General features: G+C 37.3%; 2 protein-coding genes across 5 annotated transcripts in view; one reads left to right on the forward strand and one right to left on the reverse strand.

The window, feature by feature from the left end:
* Positions 1-1,045: 1,045 nt before the first annotated feature.
* Positions 1,046-12,479, reverse strand: LOC139954659 (dnaJ homolog subfamily C member 27-like). The gene is made up of 7 exons (XM_071954568.1): positions 12,285-12,479; positions 11,448-11,530; positions 10,646-10,715; positions 9,983-10,147; positions 8,201-8,323; positions 6,162-6,322; positions 1,046-3,943 (listed from the first exon to the last, which is right to left on the reverse strand). Exons 1-7 carry the CDS (start codon positions 12,354-12,356, stop codon positions 3,814-3,816), a joined length of 804 nt encoding a protein of 267 aa, XP_071810669.1. The 5' UTR covers positions 12,357-12,479; the 3' UTR covers positions 1,046-3,813.
* Positions 12,480-12,568: 89 nt separating this feature from the next.
* LOC139954660 (E3 SUMO-protein ligase NSE2-like) overlaps positions 12,569-18,847 on the forward strand; it is a 78,729-nt gene continuing 72,450 nt past the window's right edge. For 2 of the 4 annotated variants that reach the window (XR_011788157.1, XM_071954569.1), the window contains exons 1-4: positions 12,578-12,738; positions 15,773-15,911; positions 16,595-16,701; positions 17,899-18,046. Coding sequence is in view for 3 of the 4 variants with exons in the window: in XM_071954569.1 (XP_071810670.1) it covers positions 15,776-15,911; positions 16,595-16,701; positions 17,899-18,046 (391 nt within the window). In the remaining variant the exon portion in view is untranslated. Of the gene's footprint in view, positions 12,762-15,772; positions 15,912-16,594; positions 16,702-17,898; positions 18,047-18,847 lie in introns of all 4 variants that reach the window. The other 2 variants (XM_071954570.1, XM_071954571.1) reach the window with 2 other exon arrangements.

Genomic DNA, 18,847 nt, shown 5'->3' on the forward strand with positions numbered 1-18,847 from the left:
AAGTAGAGTTGGAATGTAAGACCTTATCCAGCCAAATCTCATTACAATTGGGGAAATTACAATTCTGAACATAATCTCGACGCCACTCCAAAGGAATCGCATTAATTAAACCGGTAATAATAATAATAATAATAATAATAATAATAATAATAATAATAATAATAATAATAATAATAATAATAATAATAATCAGTAAGTAATAATATATAAACTATTTGTTCAGTTTGGCTATAAATACCAGTCCCGATAATTATTTTCAACAAACTCAAGTTTGACAATGGAGTATTAGGGCAAACAATGGAAAATAAACTAGAGTACAACAATAACGTTTGCTCGTAACAACCATTTTACCGAAGCTCATTATACTGCAATGTCAAGGCCACATATGGAGTGACAGATTATATTGAAGATATTTGATGCATGCGACTGTAATAAAGCTGGTAATTATCTCTCTGTTATTCGAGTTGCTAGCCAATAGCTTGGGTCTACTCTACACAATAATGCTTAATACTTTGTTTATGAGAAACGCCCGATTCTTTCGTTCTATAGTTACTGAAATTCTTTGATCGATTCCTAACCAATGCTCTAAGCTATATTTAGTTTATACAAAAGACTGGAATACAGTCTACGCCAGAGGTTCCATAACCTGGGGTTCATGAACCCCCATGGGGTGCGTGAGTCCATCCCAAGGGGGTTCGTGAGACGTTTCTGAAAGTCAAAACTAGAGTACTTTTGGTTGAACTAAAATCTGTTATATCATTATAACAGATTACTATGTGTTGAAACTATGTGTTGAAACAAATATTACTATGTTGAAACAAATAAATCATCATATAATTTAGTAATGTACAAAAGTCGTACCTATCGACACACTCTACAATATAACACTATGAACTTGATCTTTTACGAAGCACTGTTATACGTATTATAGTGTATTAATGACTCAGATCGTGTCTCGAAAAGTTGGGGGTTCGTGGACAACTCTGACATCCACAGGAGGTTCGTGGGGGGGGGGGGGGGAGGGGGATAAAGTTAGGGAAACCCTGGTATACGAGAATAAAATGAAAGAAAATGAACAAACGAGCAGAAGCTTGGATGCTAATGTTATATTATTGTAGCTCATGTTAAACATAGTAATAGTTATTAGATGTAACAACAACTTTAAATATTAAATATACAAACTAAATAAACTATGCTGACATATCCTCCTTAATGTCAGACGGTATCATCACTGTAACTATGGCAACGGAAATGGACGGATTTTAATTAAATTGCATATAAATGTCTTGATGTTTCTGTTTTGTCATTATGAAAAAATAAGAAATTAAAGACTTTATTAAAAATGGGTAAACTGCAAGAGCTACGGTTCTGGTAATAATAAGGGCTATATTAGTTGCACAGATGCATAAAGGGATATCCAATTATTTGTGCAAAAGTTACATTGATGATAAGGGATATCCCATTACTTGTACAAGAGTTATATTGGGTACTAAGGGATACCCCATTATTTGTACATAACTTAAATTGATACTAAGGGATATCCCATCATTTTTACATGTTACATTAATGATAAGGGATATCCCATCATTTGTACGTAAGTTACATTGATACTAAGGGATATCCCATTACTTGTACATAAGTTACATTGATGATAAGGGATATCCCATTACTTGTACATAAGTTACATTGATGATAAGGGATATCCCATTACTAGTACATAAGTTACATTGATGATAAGGGATATTCCATTACTTGTACATAAGTTACATTGATACTAAGGGATATCCCATTACTTGTACATAAGTTACATTGATGATAAGGGATATCCCATTATTTGTACATGTTACATTGATACTAAGGGATATCCCATTATTTGTACATAAGTTACATTGATGATAAGGGATATCCCATTATTTGTACGTAAGTAATATTGATGATAAGGGATATCCCATTACTAGTACATAAGTTACATTGACGAGAAGGGATATCCCATTATTTGTACGTACGCTAGGTTGCTACTAATAGATATCCATTTCTGTGTACATATGACATGGCTGTTGCATAGTGATGTAATGGGATATCCAATTATGCATAAATATAACAGTTTAAAACTCAGAGAGGCAGAGAAATTCTGCTTCACATTTCTGACGATTAAGATTCTACAATGTAAGAATATCTAGTCCAAGCAAAATTTTCCAAAAATGTTTCAAATACTTTTGTCAAAAAGATTTCCTTTCCCATAAAAAGTCAGAAACTGCAGTAAGTTGTGGCATATTTGCAATGGTGATATTTCTGGCATTAACAAAGGCCACATTAAGCCAGCAACCAAAACAAAGTCTCTCTCTGATAGTGTTGTCATATTATGTATAAAAAGTAGAGATCCATACAAATATAACCAAATTTTGCTTCTCCATTTCACAAGATATCGCATCATTGAAACCTCGCAGCATCACTAAGCTGACAGATAGACTTAACAACGTTATAATCTGCAAAGGCCATAGCAACAATTAGTAAAAAATATGAAATTTCACACTATGTGAAGTCTACTTATTAACCTCTACAACATTCAAGTTGATTTAATCAAATTAAAATATGCTTGTAAGTTAGTGTCTTAGAGCCAGGATGATTTCAAAATGGCTGGGGAGGGGGGGTGGGGGGAGCTGGGCCCACTAGGAACTCTCCCTGGAGCTATCCATGCTATACAAGTAACAGGGCTCAGTCTGTTCAATGGTGTTTTTTTTCATTTGATTTTCCCCAAGAGGTTTGATTTTCATCTCCTCACAAGGTTCTTCAATTCATCCTTGCTTTTAGGTGCAACTGTTTTCAAAATCTGACTGCAAAGGTTAGAAACAGGTCCGCAAAAAACACAGAAACAAATAAAAAGTATCCATTGGATCTGATAAGGTAAAAGAGATGAGACTCATGCATGCCCTGTACAAACTCCATGGAGCCCTGTACGAACTCTGTTGAGTCCTGTACAAACTCCATGGAGCCCTGTACGAACTATGTGGAATCCTGTACAAACTCTGTGGAGCCCTGTACAAACTCTGTTGAGTCCTGTACAAACTCTGTGGAGTCCTACATGTACAAACTGTGGAGTCCTGTACGAACTATATGGAGTCCAGTACAAACTCTGTGGAGTCCTGTACAAACTCTGTGGAGTCCTGTACAAACTGCGGAGTCCTGTACAAACTATGTGAAGTCCTGTACAAACTACTTGGAGCAAGGTACAAACTCTTTGGAGATCTGTTCAAACTATGTGGACCTCTATCATATTCAGAAGATGCTACTTGACTGCTCTCAAAACAACACATGCCCCTGCCCCCTCCCTTCTCTTCCCCTTACCTTCCCAAGATAGATAAGAGGTTACCCTTTGGTTGTCCCAAACAGTTACATACATCTCCAAGTTGCCTAGACCAGGCAAACCTTGACTTTGATTGGGTCATCAATCTGTCAGTTGGTCACCAGTCTTGAAGCATCACTGTCACATGTTAGCAGCGTTTGGCGTGTCCGTAGCTGCTCGGTCAGTTCTGACCTCGGTACCAGATACTACTAGGGGATGACCAGCCACGTTTCCCTCCTACACATTAGCTTCGATTGGCTCCTTTCTAGCGGGTCAGCATCCCTGTAAACTGACCGCAGCACGACTCACAATGGTCAGATATCTGTATTATCGACATACAGAAAACAGAGAGATCCCATCGGCCAGACGTCTGCCTCACGAATTGGTTGATAACGATACTGACTCCGTGACAGCATATTCAATAGAATACCATACACAGGCGATATTACTCTATTGCTGATGGTGGCCCTTCATCTGTTCTTCAAGAGGTTCGTCCTGGCACTGACGAGGATCTTGAAAGCCTCCTCGCTACCCGGAGCTATATTCTTATCGGGATGGAGCAAGACTGCATATTTCCTGTAAGCCTTATTGATTTCATCTCTGAATGGTGTGAAAGAAGGAGAAAGAAGAAACAACTTGTCTGAGTTTACTGTTTGACTAGTGGGAAAAGAAAAATCAATGTTTTGACATCAGATGAAAAAACAAACGTAAGAAACTCTCTTGAACTACTATTGTGTTGTATCACTGTGCAGAAGTTACATAGTCTTTGAATTTCACTTACCGGTCATTGCATTCCTATGTCATTCATCCATTCCTATGTCATTCATTAATTCATTCCCATGTCATTCATTCATTCCCATGTCATTCATTCATTTATTCCTGTGCCATTGGTTCATTCCCATGTCACTCATTCATTCCCATGTCACTCATTCATTCCCATGTTATTCATTCATTCCTATGTCATTCATCCATTCCTATGTCATTCATTAATTCATTCCCATGTCATTAATTCATTCCCATGTCATTCATCCATTCCTATGTCATTCATTCATCCATTCCTATGTCATTAATTCATTCCCATGTCATTAATTCATTCCCATGTCATTCATTAATTCATTCCCATGTCATTCATTCCCATGTCATTAATTCATTCCCATGTCATTCATTAATTCATTCCTATGTCATTAATTCATTCCCATGTCATTCAGTCATTCCCATGTCATTCATTAATTCATTCCCATGTCATTCATTCCCATGTCATTAATTCATTCCCATGTCATTAATTCATTCCCATGTCATTCATTAATTCATTCCCATGTCATTCATTCCCATGTCAGTAATTCATTCCCATGTCATTCATTAATTCATTCCTATGTCATTCATTCATTCCCATGTCATTCATTCATTCCCATGTCATTCATTAATTCATTCCCATGTCATTCATTCCCATGTCATTAATTCATTCCCATGTCATTCATTAATTCATTCCTATGTCATTAATTCATTCCCATGTCATTCAGTCATTCCCATGTCATTCATTAATTCATTCCCATGTCATTCATTCCCATGTCATTAATTCATTCCCATGTCATTAATTCATTCCCATGTCATTCATTAATTCATTCCCATGTCATTCATTCCCATGTCAGTAATTCATTCCCATGTCATTCATTAATTCATTCCTATGTCATTCATTCATTCCCATGTCATTCATTCATTCCCATGTCATTCATTAATTCATTCCCATGTCATTCATTCCCATGTCATTAATTCATTCCCATGTCATTCATTAATTCATTCCTATGTCATTAATTCATTCCCATGTCATTCAGTCATTCCCATGTCATTCATTAATTCATTCCCATGTCATTCATTCCCATGTCATTAATTCATTCCCATGTCATTAATTCATTCCCATGTCATTCATTAATTCATTCCCATGTCATTCATTCCCATGTCAGTAATTCATTCCCATGTCATTCATTAATTCATTCCTATGTCATTCATTCATTCCCATGTCATTCATTCATTCCCATGTCATTCATTAATTCATTCCCATGTCATTTATTCCCATGTCATTAATTCATTCCTATGTCATTAATTCATTCCCATGTCATTCATTCATTCCCATGTCATTCATTAATTCATTCCCATGTCATTCATTCCCATGTCATTAATTCATTCCTATGTCATTAATTCATTCCTATGTAATTCATTAATTCATTCCTATGTCATTCATTCATTCTCATGTCATTCATTCATTCCTATGTCATTCATTAATTCATTCGTATGATATCAATGATTCATTCATTCCTGTGTCATTCATTCATTCCTGTGCCATTAGTTCATTCACATGACATTCAAGCCATATTTCATAACTACTCTATGAACTAGTAATTTGTCTTGTGCTAGTAGTAGCTGCTTTCGCTTTTTTTTCCAGATAGTTAATGACAACCCTGATAGTAATTGTTTAACATTGAATTGAATTGTAAGTTTGCACTCTATGTTGTATACTTCAAGGAATGATTTTCCGTTCACAAAATTGTATAAGAACGAATGTTAAGGCCAATGGATGGTATGGTGACTTACTCAGTGATTGCTAAGTGAGCATGTTCCTTATGTGAGCATGTTGCTAATTTGAGTATGTTGCTTATGTGAGCATGTCGCTTTCACCTTTCAGCAGAGTATGCATCACACACAAGACCCAAAACATTTGTGTCCCCTTTTTCTTTAAAATATGTTGTTGAGGGGGGGGCGGGATGGCTGTGGGAGGGAGGTGGGATGACTGTAGGGGGTATTTGATCACATCAATACTTACTTGTTGGCGCCGGGTAACAGGCCAAGCCTTTTCCAGTCATCTGTTCCACTTTTCAGTCTCTGTATTGCATCAATTTGTTCCTTTGTGTATCCTAGTGTGGTGTTAATTCTCTCGACTTTACCTCCATTCTCGTATGCAGTCACCAAGCCCTGGAACAGTTTCTTGAAAAATGAGGTTTTAAAATAACGCCATTATTCACACTACATTCATTTGTACACGGTACATTGTAAACATATTTATGCCAAAATGGACCATTAGCTATCTACTGTAAATTATAACTTTTCCAGTGGTCTGTTTCTTTTCCTGACACGACGATAGCTTTTCAAAAAGCGTGGAAAGAATGAAGAAATTATTAGTTTAGTGAATGACGTGGGGTTACAGAGCCAACGGCAGCTCATTTGAAACCCTATCTATGTGATTGTAACATACTTGAATAGGAGCATACATGTATTGTTATGCACCCTCAACAGCTGATCGATAAATAAACCTTGTTTTTGCTAATCCGCCATCTTGTGTGAAGGACCTCTTATTTCCAGACCCAATATATTACAGTGATGATCCCTGATAATTACTGGCTTACAGTCATAAATCTTTCTCTTTTTGGATGAGTGTTGACATAATCTTGAGGCAAGTGTGTAATTGTCACACCCGTTCGTGTTTGCTGGTCTGCCACCTTAAACCCCCCCCCCCCCAATCCTACGGACACTGATCCCCAGCATCTGACCACTTTTATAACAGACAGTGGGAGATAATGGCAACTTCACCCACTGTAGTGTAGTGAGGCCATTGTGAAGGAAGTTCTTCTAAAACCTACATTCCAATCTGAATAACATACATATCCTTGGAAGGTTGCATGTACTCTACAACACTGCAATAGTTTTGACTTTGTATAGAGAACTTGGTCCCTGGCAAAGGGTTTGAATTGGGAACCTAGTGATTGTGAGGCAGCAGACACTCTACACCAAGCCACTTGACTTTACATTACCAAGATTTCCATATTTACTCAAGCTTATTACTCATGCTTGCCCCGTACAAACTCTGTGGAGCCCTGCAAAAACTTTGTGGCGTCTGTACAAACTCTGTGGGGCCTTGCAAAAATTCTGTGGAGCCCCGTACAAACTCTGGGGAGTCATGTACAAACTCTGTGGAGCCTCGTACAAACTCTGTGTTGTCCCGTACAAACTCTGTGTGGAGTCCCTTACAAACTCTGTGGAGCCCCATACAGACTGTTTGGATTCCCATACAAACTCTGTGGAGTCCCATACAAACTTTGTGTGGAGTCCCATACAAACTTTGTGTGGAGTCCCATACAAACTCTGTGGAGTCCCATAAAAACTCTGTGGAGTCCCATACTAACTCTGTGGAGTCCCATACACCATCTGTGGGGTCCCAAGATGAAACTGACAATTACTGTATGTCTTTTTCTTTATCAGTTAATTAACAACATGTAACAGATTTCATGTGGGAGTGACTTCTCAAGTTTCATTACTATGAAACTCTCACTTCCAAAATACCAAGTGACACTGGCATTTGTTGTTACCAAGCCAAATCACAAATCTTTCATAGTACCGTTTTGTAAATGATTAAAACCCGACGTTGAAGATAGGACGATGGCAGAGTGACAAACAGCCCCTATAACCTGCCAAACAGGTCCCTATAGATCCTGGAATCATTTTGTAACACTTAATAGCGCTAAGCCAACCAACCACTCTCTTGATAACCCCCCCCCCCAAAAAAAACCCAGCAAACATACTGCAAAAATTAATCACACATGCAACCATGTCACTGTGTGATACTGTAGTGCTATGCATCAATGGGGCTATACGTATGATGGAAAAAAAATTAGAATATGCCAAATGGCCTCTGGTGGGTCTGGTTGGCTCAGTGACCAATGAAAACCCTATAAACTGGAGCTACTTGTCACAAAAAAAGTGGCCCCTGGTCATGAAAACCATAACAAATCTCTTGCTTTTACATCTTTGAGTAATAAGCAGATGTTTCTTGGCTTAAATTAATGTTAGGTGGTCGACAGTCGTTACCTCGAATAATTCAGAGATTCCGTCTCCAGATGCTGCAGAAGTCTCAAAATAATGAAAGCCTTTGCTGTTTGCCCAAGCGTGTCCCTCATATTCCTCCACTGCTCTCTGAGAAGTTCTGTCCACCTGTGTTGAAAGAATACAAAAAGATAAAACAATGAAAAACACGACGCAGATGTTATGCAACTTTCACCAATTTAAAGCATGATATTCCTTTCCAGCTTTTAAGCAAAAAGTTCATATTTTGATTTGTTTTATAGCAATTAAGCAGGGAACCAGTAGTTCCTAAAACATTTATGGTACACACTGGTGTTTAATTTTTCAAATCACTCTAGATGAAGACAATTTATCGCAGTCAAATGAGGTATTCTTCATTGACACTTTGTAGCTGATATTTCTACTAGTAACTACTAGTAGTAACTACTACTAGTAACTACTTCTAGTTAGTTACTACTACTAATACCACTAACTTGTGTCTCAAAGTAGAGAAATATAGATAAAAATAAGTTGGTCGAAATTTTACAAATGAAAGTCGAAAATGTGAAACAAAACATCACAATTTCAAGACTTTATGCATTTTAATTCTACTACTACTACTTCTACCACTACTACTACTACTACTAGTAACTACTAGTAGGTAGTAATAGTAGCTAGTTACTTACTACGACTACTACTAGTAACTGCTACTAGTAACTACTACTACCGATGAACAGTAGTCTCACTCTTCACAGTACTGTGTATAATAATAATAATGTTTGATTTATATAGTGCTTTATACCAGCGATAGGTTTCAAAGCACTTTACAGACGTTATATATATTACCCCTGGTCAATAATAACCTGTCCCAGAGACAATCCCTCCAGTCCGCTGCAGTTATATACTGCGCCAAATGACAAGTTACCTCACAGGTACCCATTTAACCCCTGGGTGGAGAGAGGCAATTGAGATAAAGCAACTTGCCCAAGGACACAACGTAATGACCTAGGCAGGAATCGAACCAGCAACTCTTGGATCACGAGTCGCCTTAGCAAATAGTCCAACACGCTCTCACATATCAGGGAACAATTTTGTGTTGCAGTTTTGAAGTGTCTGCACATCTTATTAAATACTACGGTCCCTGTGTGGAAAATTTCTATACATATTTGGACTTCTATAGGAATTTGACCATTTTGTGATGCGATGTTTGATAAATTATTCCCTGTGTATGGTATGCAATGGGATTAAGGAGGTTTAGCTCAGTGGTTAACGCTGGTGCCTTCCAATCTTAAGGCCCCAGTTCGAGTCACTCCAAGATTGATGTATGTCGTACAGTTACAGAGTTGTTGACAATTGACAATTCATAATCATGGACGTTAAATATGAATCTAAGAGACTGACTTCGGTCAGCTTGCTGCTTTTATAAGCCAATGAGGCTTCTTCCTGCTTACAGTAGGATCTAAAAATACATACAATACATACAAATACTTCATTCAACTCTTCATGCTAACTGTAGCCTGTGAGGCTTCCCTGATGGCAAGTGGCAGTACCCAAAGCACAATCTGAATGTGCCCATGCATTACTGTCACTGTAACTTTTGCATCATCTATTTTGTTAAATAATAATTTGTTGAGCTCAATCCTTTTACTTTTGAAAGCTCTTTTTCAAAACATGGTTATCTCTAAATTATAGTTTTAATTGTTACAACCAGGGAAGTAAGGAGTATTTACCACTTGTAAGTCCAATTGCTTAGAAAATCACTTTCTCTTCTAATTATTTCATTCGGTAATAAAGAACCCAATTCTTTACCTTATTCGCACAGAGACAGAAGACGACCTTCTCCATTTCAGATGGATCTCCTATTTCTTGTTTCATCTCTGCCAGCCAGGAGTCAAGAGCATCGAAGCTTGCCCTGTTTGTTACGTCAAACACTAGTAGAGCACCTTGGGTGTCCTTGTAAAACTCATTTCGAACCTGTGAGTTAATGATATTCATGAAAATGATGATTATCATTCTATAATGTTTAAAAAAAACATAATAATTAAACAAAAATAAATAAATAAATAATAAAACGAAAGATATTCCACAAATATCCCAAACTTTTTCCATGTTAGTTTCTTCTTTGCATGGCAACAAAGATGGAAAATGTTTTTGGAAAATAAAACAAGTCTGAAGTCTTATGTTACTGTCTAAATCACTGACAATAAGCTCCTGAGAAACATCAAGGTCACACACACAGAAAGTCTCTCAGATGAACAATTTATACTCAAGCCTTTTGAGAAGGTTTTATTGAACAAATCTAAACCCAAACAGATTTCTTACTGATCTGTTGAATATTCATTAATACCTTATTTAAAGTTAGACTAAAAAAAAAAAACAACAAGAAAGAAAAAAGAGCCACAAGTACTGACTCTGAAATATTTCTTCCTTTTTTTCCTTTAAGGGGCATTGTTTATTGAGAAAACAAAATACCTCATAGAATATTGGATGTCCAGCCATATCAAATATGTTCACTTTGACTTCTCTGTCCTTGGCGAGAACTCTGTTGGCGACAGACGAACAAGAAAGTAACAGAGACATAAATTAGACGACTATTAATATGAAGTTAGGGAAGCCTCGCAAATCTAACCGCCGGTTCCGGGCCGGTGGATTTATCCGCGGCTATCATGAGCACAGCTGCAAGCAGATAATGAGTCACACTTGAGTGCACACTGTCTCAAAACTACCCTCCACACTACACAGTTATATTCACAGCCCCAGTCAAGCTTTTAATAATCCAATAAGAACACAATAGCTAAAGTTAATCCGCTAACTTGGCCAAGTTTGCTCATTGTTTGTGAACAATAGGCAGCCTTGTGTTGTCATGACGCTGTTCTCATTACTCCAGCTGGCTATCAGCTGGCGTGCATTCAACCATGGGACCAATATGTGCATGCAAAATGAGCTAGCGCTGCGAGATTTCCGCCGGCCCGAACATGGCGGTTAGATTTGCGAGGCTTCCCTTACTGTATCCATAAAATTAAATTTGTCACTGGAATTAGAAAGGTATACTAATGGTCTATCCTCATTATTGCTTACTTCACAATGAGAATATAAAACAAGGTTATACTGTAGGTACTGTTTATATTGGAAAGGGAAAAATAGGACAGAGGGAAATGGAGGGGGGGGGGGTGGGGTTTTGAGAAATAAAGGAAAGGAAAGGAAAAGGAGAGGCAAAGGAAACAAGTTTGGAGAAAATCAAGTTCATAGTTCATTGTGAACAATAAGTACTTACTTTGTGACTCCATAGTCGATGCCAATAGTAGAGAGGTATTTGCTGACAAATCTCTTCTCACAATACCTCTTAATGATGCAACTCTGTCGAGTAAAGGAACACCCAATGTTAGAATATGAGGCCCATTAATGTACCTACTGTACCAGGTTAGTGCATTTGGTTTTATGATTCATATTCTATTTCTATTGGCTAGAAGTCAAGTGCAGCAAAACTTGTAGTAGGCCTTGCTACTGCTTGTTATGTCAAAACTAGGAAAACACCTTGGGTATCCTATAAATGAAAAACAACAACAAAAACTGTATCTTCCTCAGGACTGAAAATGAACATGAATCCTAATAGAATGGAAAAACACTTCATAACAGGAAATTTTATTTAAAACAATAATTATTAGTATCTTCTTAGCTTAATAGCAAATATCAGTGAATTATGTAGTGCTTAAATTTTGTGAAGCAGTTTAAATTTTGTGTAGCAGTTTAGGCTAGTACTTCTCAATAGGCTTTGACTAACATAACAAGTATAACGCCTGCATCTTACAAAATACAAGGCTAATTTAGACCATCAGTGTTAGTACACTACTGTACCTGTTCATGGGGACAGTATTGTTGCTAGCCATGCCTAGACATGCACCAAGCCCATTAATATGTATTATGTTGAGTACTAGGTCTACATTGGCTTGCCTCTACTTTTAAGCTACAAATAATTGAGTGAAAACCCTTAACGCTGCCACTGGGCTACTGCATCCAACAGGCCTAGGCCAAGGCTGGCCAAAGTTAGGCCTAGGCTACAGTAGCCTAGACCCCCTAACTAGGACTATTGAAAACACTCAGTCCGTCCAACCTTTCCTGTTTCTGCATTCCCCATACTAATGACTTTCACCCGGATTGTTTTCTTTAGACGAATTTTGTCCATGGCGTCTTAGACGTTTGTGAGGTTGTGTGCTACGGTGATTAAGAGATTTCTGTTACATAAAAAGTTGTGGCTGTTGGACATGCAGAGCCTTCTGTTGTGTTCTGTTGTGTTTACTTTTCAGCAGGCAAACCCTACCGTAGTAAAATTGAGCTTTGTGTGGAACGCGAATCCAAGCATAATAAATCTGTAGATAATTGAATAAGTTGCATTTTACTTCGAAGCACCCCTGTACTAAAAATAGTGATCAAGGAATACCGCGAAATGTAAAGATTTGGCGTCCTTTTTTTACGGTCTAGGCCTATTCCAAATTTCCAGTCGTAAAGTCTTGCTGAAAGGATTGCATTGGCAAAAACATCGATCATTATTCAAGACTACTTTGACGGTAGTAGCGTATGCTTTTAAAATGTAACCAAATAAGCTGTATATCAAAGCTAGGCCTAGTCCCACTACTACTGTACTAGGCCTACTAGTACTAGCCTAGGCCTACTACTAGCTCAGACTGCACACCACTATTGGTACTCATTCCACGAACGGAAATTAAGCATCGCTAAGGAAATTAATTAGCCTAGCCTGTTGTAGTCCTACTAGGCTAGCCTACGGCAAGTTGAACTCTGTTATTATTATACAGTAATTTAGATCCAGGCCTGTGAACAGTTGATACACATGTTATTCCTAAGGCAACATACAGTAGTACTACTCTAGTAATTAGCCGAGGCTAGTGTAAATATCCCAGTCTGACATATAATTTAAGGGTAGTGACCCGCTCATTCTGTACAGTACTTCACTATACAGTACTAATACTATCATTGAGACCCTTGAAAATGGAAAAATCATGAAACAGGAATCATCAATCGGCCGAAGGAAATATTATTTAGCTGTAGAGTACTCTTTAGTTAAGGTATTTTAACTACTATTTTCTGGGAATGCCATTTCAACCTGTCATTGCATATAATAATGCACTATGCCTAGGAATGTGTTCATACAATTTCTGTGACATTACACGGTCAACAGTATGTAAATGTTAAACACCAACATTTAAGGTAGACTGTATAGACCCCAAATTATGGCATGCTATAATTGCTAGAAGTTTTTAAAAATTACTTTCCTGGAGGTCTTTACTCTCCTAATTGTTCTCAGACATACAGTAGCATGGTGGGCTCATAATTGATGCACTTAAGGATTTGATCAACGATATCTATCAAGGAAAAATCCAAATCACTCGACTGTATGTGTTTTTCATATGTGTAGTTCCTCAGAAATGTTATGATCTCAAAATATTTAAGGTTCTGTGCTTATGCACCACACAATTGAGCAGAATTTGACCACAAAATGTCTGCCGTGTCAAGTTCTTTCATACCCCTAAATTGACACATTCGTTGTAGAACTAACTGTAGTGTAGGCCTTAGTATACATCCATTGACTTTAGATGCTGTTTGCTATGCTCTGAGCCTCTAAGCTCAGACTGGTCAGGTTCCAGAGAGCAGTGTTATCATATTGAGGTAATGTTGGTTATTTTTAGGAAGTAAGATTTCCAAATGACCAAAAAATGTGCAAAACTGGTGGGAGGGTGTTAATAGCTTAAAAAATACCACAATTTGGTCAGCAAATAGCTGAAATGGATTCAAACTCATGAAATATGTCATTCTGCTTGACTGCAAAAAGTTTAGGTGGCCTGCTGTATCGTTGCTAGTAATAATTGAAGGTGCGTCAATTACGGGGGTGCGTCAATTATGAAGCCTTTACTATACTTTATGAACACACAAAATGACTGCATTTCCCAGTGAGGTAAATTTCCTCCAGGGTGGTACTCAAACAGTAAAAAAGTTTTGACTAAAGTGATCATATTTTGAAAATTTGTCATAATTAGGGTCAATATGCATACCTCTACCTCTAAGCATACCATACACTCAAAGATAAAGGACATATAAAGCATATTTGCTTTCCAAGAAAAACAGTAGGCTTATTAAGGACTATTAAAGCCCTATACGATTATGTTTTTTTTATATCCAAATTAAAACTACCCAGGGGAAATAGATAGTTTGGTGATAAGTTGTAGTGAATGGTCACCAGTTGGTCTGTACTGGAAGGTCAGTGAGGAACACAGCATGGGCAGATCCCCAATTTAGCTTTAAATTTATTTTTCATGTGTCTCCACAGCAGCGGTTACACAAATTCACTCTCTTCATACCATGATGGAAGTTGATAGCTCAGCCACATTGGAGTTCAAAAAACACTAACATCTTTCAGACTTTTTTTTTAGACTAGTTTACTATTATCGGTATCTTGGGAAATTGATCATTGGAAGTTATAGTTGAAGTATATTAAAGCAATGTTTAATATGAAGATGAGTGATAGGTTCTAGGCAATTCCTTGGCTTAAATGATAACTTGGAAAATCCTTTCATTAGGTTTCACTGCACATTCTGAAATCAAACATTTATAAAGTTGTATGGTTGTTTTACTCTAATCAAATGTCTGGAACTGTGGTCGGCATCATTTTTTATGTTTTGTGTAAATATAACTTCCCACTTCACTGAGTATTTTGACTGAGTATGTGCAATCAAAACCGTATACAGTAGCAAGGATCCTGGAATTTGTAGCCTACCATTATGTTGACAAGTGTAGTCTCACATTCTGTTAATTAATATACCTATAAGTTCCTAGCTTTATTATATGTAATAAGAAGAAATGCAATTTGTGGATCAGATGGGTGTCTTTTGTGACAGCTTTGCTTCAGACTATTGTTACTGTAGGTTGTAAGTTGTATTGTTAGTGTGTTACTTTTAAGTAATCTTGTTTTCTGAGTATATGTACTGTACAGTTGTTCCTCAGTCTCTGTTATACTCTTGTAGAGAGAACAAGTTGTGTGCAGCAACAGACTGTAAATTAATGTGTAAAAATGGGCCTGACGTGTCGATCCTAGCCGGATCTTCTACAGAGGCTGAATGACAAGTAACAGAAACTACAAGGGACAAATACAACCACAGGAGACAGACAGGTTTTATATATGTATGTATGCGTGTATATATGTATGTATGTATTTGAGATCCTCCTGCAAGCAGGAACATCCAAAGAAGCCTCATTGGCTTATCAAAGCCGCAAGCTGACCGAAGTCAGTCTCTTAGATTCATATTTAACGTCCATGATTATGAATTGTCAACAACTCTGTAACTGGACGGCATACATTAATCTTGGAGTGACCCGAACTCGGGACCTTATGATTGTAAGGCACCGGCGTTAACCACTGAGCTAACACTCCACTATCTCTAACACATTACTATACCTTTACTGGAAATCACTCATGAATGTAACTCAAATCTTACTGTAACTGACGTAGTCAAAACAAGCTGATGTGGTTGGTAAGGATGGACTGCCAACATTTCACAATTTAATACTTTCATAAATTTTTGATTTCAGAGAATGGCTAACTCCGGGAGAGCTCATTTTGAGGTAGTCAATAGTGCAGTCAGAGGGCTGGCAAAAGTTCAGACATACATCGAGCAAGGCATGAGTGATGTCATAGAGGTATCCTTGGATCTGGCCGAAAATGGTGGAGGTAAGACATGAAATGTCGATTTTATTCAAAGCAAAAGTTGACTATTTTTTTTCTATGTTCATGGGTTAAAGCTTAACTGTCTGCTCATCTTTATGGTGGAGGTAAAACATGAAATGTCGGTTTTATTCAAAGCAAAAATGTTTTTTTTCGTTGTTCCTTTTTGGTTTCGATGAAAATCATAACTGAAGCATTCATGATGGGGTGTGTGTGTATCATGTGTGTGTGAGTGCGTTTGTGTTGCCCAGCTTGTAAACAGGATATCTCAAGAAGGGAAGGTCAAACCAATTTCATATTTAGTGTGTGGAAGTACCACATTAAGTACAAGAAGCATATTGTTTTTGGTGGAGGTCAGAGATCATTTGAGGTCATCAGAGGTCAAATAGTGAAACCCTTGTAAACATGTACACCACCACTATACATTACGTCAGATTGATGAAGAAAACTGCTCATGTTACATCATCAAAACCAAAATGCATTTTTGCATTCTGGTTTTGTTTATTGGTCCAAGTTTAACTGTCTGTTCATCTTTCTCTTTTAGTTGCATCCTAAAGCTGTTTTAGTTTCAAAAGGTTTGGATGAAAATGTAGGGCCCTCTAACTTTTATAATTATAAATACCACGAACCCGGTGGTATGTAACAGTTTGCAGGGTATTCAATATTTCCCCTTATCTTTCATGTCATAGAGAATGAGGGCAGTCTTCATAACTTGGAAGAAATGATGAAGGAGTATATCGCACTCGATGCTGATCTCCAGAAGTTCAATAAAGCTGTCGGTGTGGTAACACAGCAGGTACAGTTACACTGTAGTTCAATTGAGTCTTTTTACATTTAACGTTTGATTCTATTTTGGTGAAATTAAGTTGACAAAGTTGATTTGAAATTAGTCCAGTTCGCCAAGAAATTGAACCTGGTTCAAGTTTTCTTTGCACAGGAGGTTGATGTTTTGCTCATATTAAAGGGAGTGAGGGGGTGGGTTGGGGAGGTGGAACGTAGTTAACTAATCTTGGTTTAAATGTTAGTTTCCGTTCATAGCTGAATTGGTTTTTATTAGTTTTGGTTAAATTGATATCAATCAACACCAGATTTCGAGGAATGAAGTTTTGACAGAATGCTGCGGAAAAAAATATTGTTGACACAGAAATTAAGCTTAGGCTGGTCTCAAAGGCCCTGCATTTGTGAAGGCTCTATCATATGGCCATGGTGCTTAACATTTGGATGAAATGAGCCTTGAAAGCAAACATTTCTTTTGTAATCCAGTTGGCTGGGTTGGAGACAAAAGCTCATTCCAGTTTTGGCAGGATATTGTCACATTCAGTGATTATATACACCCAAATGAATTACAGATTCAAACTATTATATGGAAGAAATTTATAAGATGATTGTTTGTTTCTTTTGTTTATTTCTGAAAAATATTTTGTCCTTTTCTTTCCTGACATCTTTTTTAGTTTTTTTTGCTTTATTGTGTCTAATTTTTAAATCCCAAATTTTATCGTGTTAATTGAAAAGATTAACATGATCAGGAAGGACATGACTAACTTTTCTTCTGTCCCCCTTCCTTTTCCCCTTGTTCCTCCCATCACTCCTCTTCTCATAGCTCTCTTCCACCATTTTTTCTCCACACCTTTCTGTCTTTGTCCTTCTCCAGTTTATTCCCTACCCCTTTCCCTTAATCCTCTCTTTGTCCCTCCACTGTTAATCTCGGACTACCTCTCCTCTTCCCCTGTTGGTTTCTTCCTTTCTTCTCTCCATCCCTTGTCTACTAATCCCCTTACATCTATCTCTTTTGTGTTTACCCTGCTCATTAACCTGTCTGTATTCTGTTCAAGTTTTTGTCCCTTCTGTTACTGTTACTTTTCATTTAGCCTTTGAAGAAGATCCTGCTATAGGATCGAACTGTCAGGCCAACTTACTTTTACACATTCTATTACACAGGCTCTCTAGTGGATAAGCAGTTTGCTAACAGTTTTATTTTATTTTAATTGAAAAGATGCGGCAGATCGATCCTAAAGCAGAGTTCAACGTCCAGTCGAAACTGAGAAACCAGCTGGAGGAGACCGAAGAACCACTTCAAGACCCTGAAAATCATGATAAAATGATTGAACTCAAGGAAAAGCTCTGGCAACTCCAACATCCAGGTAATAAAACAAGCAAATGTGATGGTGTAATGGAACATCCAAATTGTGTCAAAATTTTTGGGAGAAAAATAATAATGTTTTGACTAGAATAAGGAAACTTGTCAAGGCCCCGGAAAATGTTCAAAAAGTTTGCCTTTACTATCAGGAAATGAATGGTGTTTGATTTTACGATCTGAAAACTTGCATTTTTCTTCGGATCTTATTAATGAATTGTCGTTGTTCGAAGGTCAGTTCAATAACCTGCTTTTAAGTTCATTGTAATTTATCTGTGATTTTGGGTGACCAATGTTGACATCAAGCTAAAAACTGCACTAATGCAAGTTGGTTCTTAACTGGTTCGTAGATACAATCTCATAGAAAACACCTGTAGATAGCTAGTGTTGTGGTGTTTTGCGATATTGAAGTAATATATCTATGCATATGATGATTTGCTCCTGATGATGTTTGCCAAAATCGTCCCAAACGATATCTATAGTTGTTTAAGCTGATGATCAAGAAATCAAGATATTTTACAAATGAAAGCAAAGCAAATTTTTCAAGGAATGACACTATGAAGTACAGATTTTTGCTGGCAACAAAATGGGAATTAGCGAATTAAATTTTGCTGGTAAGAAAGCTTAAACTCTTAGTTGGTGTCGTAATGAAACTGATATTTGACCGATTTGTTCGTACAATGCACACAGCTCATTGTGACCTCACTTTGCTGAGTTGAAAGTGGACTTGTCATATGATATCAGGATATCGTATGTGTCATACGATACATGTCATAGATGTGTCATACGATATATCAGGATATCGTAT

The sequence above is a fragment of the Apostichopus japonicus genome, chromosome 17 (genome assembly GCF_037975245.1).
Source record: "Apostichopus japonicus isolate 1M-3 chromosome 17, ASM3797524v1, whole genome shotgun sequence".
NCBI classification, from domain to species: domain Eukaryota; kingdom Metazoa; phylum Echinodermata; class Holothuroidea; order Aspidochirotida; family Stichopodidae; genus Apostichopus; species Apostichopus japonicus.

Bases quoted from the DNA above. Each gene is read 5' to 3' on its own strand.
- LOC139954659 (XM_071954568.1), bottom strand. From the start codon at position 12,356: ATGGACAAAATTCGTCTAAAGAAAACAATCCGGGTGAAAGTCATTAGT. The intron at 11,531-12,284 runs GTTGGACGGACT...TTTACTCGACAG, and splicing joins GGAATGCAGAAACAGGAAAG to AGTTGCATCATTAAGAGGTA. The intron at 10,716-11,447 runs GTAAGTACTTAT...TGTCGCCAACAG, and splicing joins ATCGACTATGGAGTCACAAA to AGTTCTCGCCAAGGACAGAG.